Source organism: Octodon degus, unplaced genomic scaffold, assembly GCF_000260255.1.
Source record: "Octodon degus isolate 3935 unplaced genomic scaffold, OctDeg1.0 scaffold00169, whole genome shotgun sequence".
NCBI classification, from domain to species: domain Eukaryota; kingdom Metazoa; phylum Chordata; class Mammalia; order Rodentia; family Octodontidae; genus Octodon; species Octodon degus.
In genome coordinates, this window is record NW_004524745.1 from 27,107 (window position 1) to 36,830 (window position 9,724).

Genomic DNA, 9,724 nt, shown 5'->3' on the forward strand with positions numbered 1-9,724 from the left:
CAAATAGGTTCTTCCAAAAGCCTGCTCACAAGGAAGACAAAAACAAAGAAATTCTCAGTAAAATGAAATAAACAGGAAAAGCTGAAACAGCCTACATCTGAAGAACAATGTTAAAAAAAACTCACCAGACACAAGCCACACCACACTCATCCCATTTAATTTCCTGTTACATGCGCTGAGGAAACCCAGAACATCAAGTCCCAGGGCAGCAATGCTCTGAGGTTCTAGCTCAGGACCCCTCTTTGTGACAGATTCATGCACACATACACATCCACACACACCACTAACCCAGGCAGTACACATGCATGCACATGTGGCTAGAGATCCAGGAGGCAGAAAGGGAAAAGGAAGCACTGATCAAGGATATGCCATCGACTGGAAACTGGGGGCTAAGATAACCTTTCTGTTGCAGGCTGAATAGGAGTCAAAATAAAAACAAACAGAGACTAAAGACAGGATGCTCAGACAAGAGGCTGAGTAGATGAAAAGGAGGAGGAGTTTCGGGAGAGCAGCTTTACAAGGGGAGGCCTGTCTTTATTGGGAACTCAGGCAGAGAACTTGTGACTCCAGTGCTATACTGAGACTGAATGAATATGCCTCAGCATTTCCTGTGTCCTGTGCCCACTCCCAACATAGAGGGAAACCAAAACCCCCACCCTCCTCCCTGCCCACTGACACTCTTAAGGTCTTTAGCAAGTACTTAGAAATGAACCTGTTCTCCCCAACATACACAAAATGTTAGGTCCGGCATAGGCCAAAATCAGGCCAAGTACAAGAAGCTTCAGTAACTCTTCTTGGTAGAACCAAAGCCAGAGAAGCCCATCACAGCTGCCATCTCATCATCCTCCTCAAATGTCAAATCTTCCTCAGCTCTCCTCTTCTTTTCCTTCTGTTTCTCTTTCTTGTATGCTTTTGCCTTCTCTTCCTGCAGGGGTGGAAATCATTCATATCAGTTCAGATTCCTTAGCCAAATGTTGTCAAAGGAGATGTATGAACTTTATCATTCCTTTCTATCTTTAGATGATAAAACAGAGCTAGGATTGGTGGTGCCCATAATCCCAGCACTCAGGAGGCAGAGACAGGGCTGCCTTGAGTTCCAGGTCAGCCCAAGCTACATAATAAGTTCAAGGCCAGATCCTGTACTGCATTGGACGATCCTGTCTCGAAAAAAGAGCGAGAGAGAGAAAATAGAATCTCAAGGGCAGAATAAAAGCCATAGTAAAGATTATAAAGGACAAGAAAGAAATTTTAGCCACTGTAATTTTCAATCCTACATCTCAAATCATCTCTTAGTTCTTAACAGGGTTATGGGAGCAAAATTATGTAACATTTTGGGGCACTCATACCGGGAACTGTTCAGTACTTCATGTACATTATACCTAGATCTCTAATATAAAGAACGTGATTTTTATATAATTTCCCAAGGTTCACAGTACTTGGAAAAAACAATTCTGACCCCATCAGCCTCTTAAGAGACTTAATTCCTCTGTATAGTTTCAAAGAAAGAAGAAAGCTATGCATGTGTGGAGTAGGAGATAAACAAGAAGCTCCATTCTTTATTCTCAATAGTTCTGTGAATCTAAAACTGCTCTAAAAAACGTTAAGGAATAATTACCTAAACAGACATAGCCCAAAGACTCCAAAAGGAGAGGGTAGCCATAGCCACTGCCTTTAGCTCATGAGTTTCTCAAGCAAGAGCAATAAAGAGGGCCAGAGAGATAGCTCAGTGGTCTACGTGCCTGCCTAGACAAGTACAAGGACCCATGTTCAATCCCTGGTATCATATGCCATGCCAGCTTCTGGCCACCAAGATCAGGCTAAGCTGACCACCAAGACTGGGCATAGTGGGGCACGCCTGTAACCCATTGCTGGGGAGGCTGAAACAGGAGAATCACTACAAGTCCAAGCTATGCAGTGAGATCTCGTACCAAATACATTTAAAAAAAAAAAAAGTTTTTGAATGATTTGTTCTAATGGTGTGAATGATTTGTTCTAATGGTGTTTGTGAATAGGATCACAAGTCCGCATCTTGTACAGCAATTAACCACTAAGAAGAATATATGCAGTGTATTATTTGTTGAAACTGTCCTTCCGATTTGATTTGAAACTGTCTCATTGCTATCTCTTTGTCAATAAAACTTTGAAAAAAAAAAAAAAAGTTTTTTTTAAAAAAAGTAATAAAGGTTCCCTTAGCATGCAGAAATTGAGGGACATACAAGGAGGCAGTAGAGGGGGATGAAAATGAGGAGTCACCTGGATTCACAAGTTACAATTCAAAGCTGAGAAAGGTGCAACTAGGAAAGCCTTACCTCTTCTCTGAGTTCCTTCATCCTTTCCTCAAAGTCATAATCCTTCTGTTTCTCTTCCATCTTTTTCTTGTTGACCTCAAAACGTTTCTTCACCTGATCCAGGGTAGAACGTTCCACCCGCATAGACATGCCCAGGTTTCGCTGATCTGGGTGGGGTCAACAACGAAGACAGCAATGTTACTGCAACATGCTGAGCCTCTCAAGTCTTGTCCTGGGCCAGGCATGGTGGCACATACCTATAATCCGAACACTCAATAGGCTCATGCAGGAGGATGACCACATGGCTTTTAGGACAGCCTGGGGTACATAGTGAGTTCAAGGCCAGCATAAACTGGATAATAAGACCATGCCTCAAAAAGAAAAAAGGAAAAAACCCAAAAAGATGCCGGGGAGATAGCTCAGTGGCACAAGCACCTGTCTGGCAAGAGGAAGGTCCCAAGTTCGATTCCCAGTATCGCAAAAAAAAAGTGTTGTCCTGGTTAAGAAATATGAGACCATGAATTCCATCCCCAGTCCCTTAAAAAAAAAAAAAAAAATTGTGTGTGTGTGTGTGTGTGTGTGTGAGAGAGAGAGAGAGAGAGAGAGAGAGAGAGAGAGAGAGAGAGAGAGCGCGCGCGCGCAAGAGAGACAAGGTCTCACTATGTAGTTAAGGCTGGTCTTGAACCCCACAGGAATCCTGCTGCTTGACCAAATTTTTTTTTTTTTTTTTTTTTTAGGGAAGGGTCTACAGGGTGCTCAGGGTCTCACTACTAGATCAGGCTACTAGTGATCCACCTGTTTACAGCCTCCCAGAGATGGGATTACAGGCACGCATCACACCCAGTTTCAATTTCCATCTCAGCACGCCCCAAGGGTAGGGATGGCATGGGCTAGCACAGCAGGCCCAGGGATCAAACCCCCAGCCCCTGCTTGCAGGTACTTTAATCCAATGAGCTATTTGGCCGGCCCTGCCAAACATTTTTAACAAAATACCCAGCAAAAGTAAATATGGTTAAGAGAAATTCTTGGCTTCATCTCTTCCTAGAAGGAGCAGCCCCAGATAACAAGATGTAGGTGGGATTCAAATGCTCTTATTCTTACTCTTTTACAAACAACCTAGTGGGATTACATAAACCCAAAAGTCCATATTGTAGTTAAAGTTGTTGAGAATCTCAGACATTCACTAGCACCACCAAAAAAGGGGAGGAGGGCAGGACATGAGGGAACCCCTGGGCAGTATCTCACATTGTAGCCTCCAAACATATTATCTAGGGGGTTGGGCTCAGTGGAATAAGGGATTCCCTGGCAAGCGCAAGGGCCTGAGTTTAATCCCAGGTTCCACAAAAAAAAAAAAAAAAAAAAAAACTACTAAGGTAAACAACAGCCTGTGTGAAACAACTGGAGAATTTCACAGGAATCAAGTAAGAGTCCAAGAAAAACTACTTGTCCCTCTATATCACCTCCAAAACACAACTCCAGCCCCAACCATAAACTACCTCTAAGCCTTACGTTTCTTTCCATTAATGTGATCCAGGAAGTTGATGGAGTCTTTTACCACACAGTCACAGACGTTGCAATAATACCTGAGATGGTAAGAAACAACAGATAAGTCAAATTCAGTTTTAAGAGTCTGGTTTTTAATCAAGAAATACATTTTTACATAAAGGCTTCATTTCCACATAGCCTTCACTCTGGGAAAGGGTAGTAGCCAGCCTCCAAGATAGACCCACCACAAGCCCTGTATTTTCATCCTGTATAGGCTCTTGCCATTCTGTACCAGGATTGGTCTGTAAGAACAGGAAGTTTTGTCAAAAGTGAGGGCATAGCACTTCCAAAATTGGTTATGAAAAACTGTACCTCCTAATTTTTGTTTTTCTTTTCATTTTCTGTGGTCCAGAGATCAAATTTGGGACCTTGTGTTTGCAAGGCAGGTGCTTATGCCACTGAGCTATCTCCCTGGCCCCTTGTACCTCCTAATTTTGTGTGGATTATTTGTTCCAAGGAACCCAGTTGATTTCTTGTGAACAGCTGCATGAAAAGGCCTGTGAGGTACAGAATTTTAGCCTCCAAACCATAGGCATGCAACAGCTTGAAAGCAGATCTTCCAACTTCATTTAAGCCTCAGAAACATGCAGATTCTTCCTTAAAGGAAGCTTCATTAGAGACAATGAGCCAGAACCACCTTGGTAAACTACTCTCAGATCTACTGCACATCAAAACTATGAGCTATTTGTTATCTTATGCTGCCAAAAAGTGAGTTAATTTGTTAATTTATAAAGAATAACTAATACGGAGACAAATGATAATAATGGGATTATGAACAGCTCAGAGGAAGTATTAACTACTATGTTGTCCTGCTAGAAATCCTTACTGGACAGAGAAGGAGGACAGGCAAACCGGTGGCAAGTTTTTGTAGCATCCTTCCTCCTATAGGTTTCAGCCTTGGTCTAGGGAAAAAGTTCACAACCAGGGACCTTCCCTAACTAGCCTTCTAGTTATTCTAGAACCTCAACACCCATTTTTGTACCACTAATAGTCTCTTGGCTCCTTTCCCACTCCACCTAATTTCTCTCCTAGAAAAGTTCTCAGTAGTTGTTTCATTTCTTTTGACAAAATCAATAATCCCTGTTAGAACATTCAGGGGTATTTATAATTCCAACATGAAGAAGTTCACAAACACCCCTTTTGGAGACACTACTGTGTTAAAACCTTGGGTGAAAAAAAAATCTAAGAGTGGAATTATAAGCAATAAGACTGTTACCTTGGGACCATGGACCCTCCTCAATACACTTAAAACCAACATAGGTAGTTCATTAAACTTATTCTGAGCTTTAGAAAAAACCCAAAAAGCCACTTACCCTCCCATTTCAGACTGTGGAGTGGTCTTTGTAATGACAATTGTTTTTCCAAGCTTGGATTCCAAGTCCACTTTGTAGTCCCTGTGCCGCAGAAGCTCCCGCTTGACTGGCTGCACTGGTTTTCCTGAAACATGATAAGAGTGTCCCTTTATAGTTTCTCAACCAAAAGAGAAAGAATACATAAAATCAAAAATTCACAGAACTACTCTCATTTCTTTGATTCTTGAAAGTTGGGACACACAGACACTTCAAGTAGCAATTTACAACAGCAAAGAATATGAGCACAGAAAAATGATAAACACTTCTCAACTTTTTCCTGTAACCCCAAGTGCTTGGTATCTGAAGCAGGATCACAAAATCAAGGCCAGCCCTGAGAATTTGGTGAAACTCTGTCTCAAAAATACATGAATAGCCAGGCAAGGTGGCACATGCCTGTAATCCCAGCACTTGGGAGGCTGACACAGGAAGATCATCTTAAATTCAAGGCCAACCTAGTAAAACCCTATCTTTTTTTTTTTTTTTTTTTTTTTTTTTGGCGGAACCAGGGATTGAACTCAGGCCCTTGTGCTTGCCAGGGAACTGCTTATTCCACTGAGCCATCTATCCGGCCTGTAAAACCCTATCTTAAAAAATAAATTGCTGGGCCTAGTGGCGCATCCCTGTAATCCCAGCACTCCATGCCTATAATCTCAGCACTCAAGAGACTGTTGCGAGTTCGAGACCAGTCTAGGCCACAGTGAGCTCAAGGCCAGCCTGAAATGCATTGTGAGACCCTGTCTCAAAAAGACAAATAAATAATACAGCCAACAAGTCTAAAAGGAATGTGTTTTCTGTACTCATTAATTCACTGACTGGGGTTGGCCAGATAGTTTAGCAGAGTAAAGCACCTGCCTTAGCAGATGCAGGGAGTGAGGTTCAAAGTGTACCATGTCAGCCCCAAGCCCAGGGACACGCTGAAATGTTGACTGAGACTGGGCATGGTGGCACACACCCAATTGAGACTAAGCATGATGGCATGCACTTGTAATCCCAGCACTTGGGAGGCTGAAAACAGGAGGATCACTCTGAGTCCAATCTGTAGTGAGACCCTGCTAGACCCTATACTAATTTAAAAAAAAAAAAAAATTCACTGAGATGGGAATGGAGTTCTAAATTTTCTCAAGAAGTAAACTTTTCAAAAGAGGATTAAGAATATCAGTAATGCTTTCAGTCAGATAACCTGTGCATAACACAAAATGGGATTTGGGGGCTTTGGGTCAAATTTTTAAAAAGGGCCAACATTTAGAAATTACATGTTCATGTAACTGGCATTTCAAGCACTATATTATATATCTTACACAAAAGCTGAAAGTGTGAGCAAGTGGTATAGGAAAAGAATGTTTGAAAAGGAATCCGTGTAGGAGAGGAACACAACTCCTTGACCTACAAGGGTCAAAGCCATAGCACCACTAAGCACTAAATGAAACAAATGCTTATTCCTAGTGAGCATCAGCGCTTTTCTCAAACTACACGGAAGGATTTCTTTCTTTTCTTTTTTTTTTTTTTTTTTTTTTTTGCGGAACCGAGGATAGAACTCAGGCCCTTGTGCTTGCCAGGCAAGCGCTTATTCTACTGAGCCATCTCCCCTGCCCCTCGGAAGGATTTCTGATTGGGCCAAGAATGTTCTCCTCTTCCTCAAGAAATTTCAATGAATAGAGCGTATCATCCATAGCTGTAAGGTTCAACAGCAAAACACTCCACTTAACTTCTGATATACTAAGAATTCCAGGGCCTCTGTCTTTCAGGAAAGTACTAAATGAACCAAGCAAAAAGACAGCAAAGAAAGCAGAGGATAACATGGCTGAAGAGCACTTCAAAACCACTTCAGTCCATCTCCTCACTGTAATTTGTGGGGCGTTCCGAACGGAGGAATGGTTGGAAACCGAGGGCATGGCCGGCAACACCGCCAAAAGTGACACGAAGTAGGAGGATGGCTTCATCTTAAGTCCCCGCCCGCTCTCCATCGCTTCTATGATAGACACCCTTAGCCCCGATAAAGTGGACACCCACCATCCTTCTTTTCTCTCTCTTCTGTAAGCCTCTTCTCTGCAAGCTTCTCGTATTCATCTTTGTCCCACTTTCGGCGAAAGTCCAAGTTTTTTGTCTGTAGGGAAAAAAAGCGCTGAAGATCCGTCACTAATTGTGTCCGGATCCCTAGAGAAACTGAGGAAACTGCGGACTTGTCAACAAGACGGCCCCAGGCTCTTTCGAAAACGAAGCCTTTCTGGATCTCACCAGGAAGGAAGCTGAGGTCGCCTCAAGACCCCAACCCAAGAGACCTTCGCGATTTCACGGTCCCTGCGTCAGGGCCTTACAAACTAATTCTCAAACCTGGACCCTGGGATCGCGAAGAGGTGTCCGGAAGCCAGTCAGGTGCCAGCGTGCGTCTCTATTCCGTGCTGAGAAGGCACCCGCACCCCCCCCCACCAACCCACGAACCTCCTCACACACATCACCTACCCCGCTGCCTGACGCCATCTTCACCGAGAAGTGAATGGGAAGCCGGAAAATGCCGTAAAAAGCGGACGAGAGCCGTAAGGCAAGGTCGCCCTCCAATAAGTTGAGAGTTTCCCGTTGAAAACGAGCTAAGGACTGGAAGGCTTCTGAAGTAGGCGTGTCGGCCCCGCCTCTGCCCCAAGAGGAAGGCGCAGGCGCAGCGGGAGTGTGAAGCAACGCGGAAGTAAGGGCGCGTGCTAAGGTGTTTTGTTTTGTTTTGTTTTGGCCCAGGCTTTCAAAACTAGCGTGAAGGACGGTTTAGTTCAACTCGTCTGTTTTACGAAGTTGAAAACAGACTGGAAGCACTGCTCGCAGACGTATGCTAATAAACAGTGCATACACTGCCTAGAGTTCCTAAGCCCCCTCCCTTTTTTTTTTCAGTACGAGCGTACTGGGTATTCAATTAGGGACATTCTACCACTGAGATACATCCCCAGTCCCCTTTATTTTTTGAGACAATAAATTACCCAGGCTGTCCTCGAACTTGCAACCCTCCTACCTAAATTTTTTAAAGGCTCAAGCCTTTTTAGGGGCTCTGGATATCCACTGACCAGCATGCATGAGGGCCAAAGCTAGTGTGCTGCACCTTCCTCAAGGGACAGAAGAAAAGGACTTTTTAAAAACACTGGTGTCTGGTTTTGTTCGTTCATTTTTGACATCGCCACCCTTGGTTAAATCATTTTTCCTCTAGCCAAAAGACATTACACTTCTCTGTAATGCTTAATCACTATGATTGGACTGTAGAAGGCAAATCGTCAGCAATACCCTAAAGCAGCAGTCCCCAACTATTTTGGCACTGAGAGCAGTTTCATGGTTTTGGGGGAGCGTTTTTGTTTTTGAGACAGCGTCTTGCTTTGTAGTTCAGGCTGGTCCTGAACTATGTAGCCCAGGGTGGCCTCAAATTCACAGTGATCCTGACTCAGCTTCCCAAGTGCTGGGATTAGAGGCATGTGCTACTACACCTGGCGAGTCACACGGATTTTTGGAAGACTTTTTTCCATAGACCTGGGGAGGGGGTTTGGGGGAAGAATGGTTTGGGAATTCAATTCTCATTAGGAACACACAATTTAGACCTTTTACATACGTGGTTCTCTGTAGAGTCTATGCTGCTCTGAAAATCTAATGCTGTGGCCAATCTGACAGCAGGCAAAACTCAGGCTGATTCAGGTGATGGTGGGCAGTTTCACTGGCTCACCAGCCACTCACCTCCTGCTGTACAACCCCGTTCCCAACAGCCAGTAGAGCTGTAGGGTCTACGGATTCAGAACCCCTGTCCTAAGTGAAGTACTCAGGCAAATATCTCATTATATGTTTATTTTTAGCAACATGAATATATCTCCAAGATGTGGAAGGGGGAAGAGATCTAGGGCTGCTTCCTTGCTGAATACATATGCATCACCACAGAGGTTACCCCTAGCTCACAGACTTCTCCAGCGTGCACTCAAGTATTTCCTATGGCCTATGCAAATGAATCCCTTGCTAACAATCTACTATAACTAACATTTTATTTAACATATTATCCAGCCACTTCCAGAACAGCCTTTATGGCAAGGTATGGTAAGTCAGAACAGTAATTCTAGAACAGGAAATGGTCTTTAAAATCCCAGATCGCCATCGTTCCAAATCAGCTGTTAAGTTCAATGTTCCAGATGGTTAAATAGCAGCCATACCCTGCTACTGTTCACAGAGGATAGGCTAAAAATATGCCAAATTAATACAGGCACTGCCATGCCCCTTGACAGAAATACATTATTTCTGTCAAGACAGAAAAATGTCACTGTCCATCTTTGCTGAATTCCCAGAACTTCTCAGATAAGCCAAAGGCTGGATATAGACAAATTTCCCAAAATCTTGTTCCGATGCTAAGTGGAAAGCTAAGTATCACTTCTGTTGTTTTGTTTTTTTGGTGGAACTGGGAATTGAACTCAGGCCCTTGCGCTTGCCAGGGAAGCGCTTATTCTGCTGAGCCATCTCCCCGGCCCCCCTAAGTATCGCTTCTGATTGCAGTGGTTCAGTATCTTCAACCTGGAGGCCTCTTCAAGA

At 43.6% G+C, this 9,724-nt stretch overlaps 1 protein-coding gene across 1 annotated transcript; it reads right to left on the reverse strand.

Annotated features, from left to right (window-relative positions):
• Positions 1-493: 493 nt before the first annotated feature.
• On the reverse strand, positions 494-7,691 carry Zmat2 (zinc finger matrin-type 2). Its single transcript, XM_004643207.2, has 6 exons — positions 7,646-7,691; positions 7,196-7,289; positions 5,147-5,270; positions 3,798-3,871; positions 2,310-2,455; positions 494-925 (listed from the first exon to the last, which is right to left on the reverse strand). Exons 1-6 carry the CDS (start codon positions 7,661-7,663, stop codon positions 782-784), a joined length of 600 nt encoding a protein of 199 aa, XP_004643264.1. The 5' UTR covers positions 7,664-7,691; the 3' UTR covers positions 494-781.
• Between the last annotated feature and the right edge of the window lie 2,033 nt (positions 7,692-9,724).

Coding starts and splice junctions, on each gene's coding strand:
- Zmat2 (XM_004643207.2), bottom strand. Junction 2,456..3,797: donor TCACATTAATGGAAAGAAAC/GTAAGGCTTAGA, acceptor GACCCCACCCAG/ATCAGCGAAACCTGGGCATG. Junction 926..2,309: donor TGAAGGAACTCAGAGAAGAG/GTAAGGCTTTCC, acceptor CCACCCCTGCAG/GAAGAGAAGGCAAAAGCATA.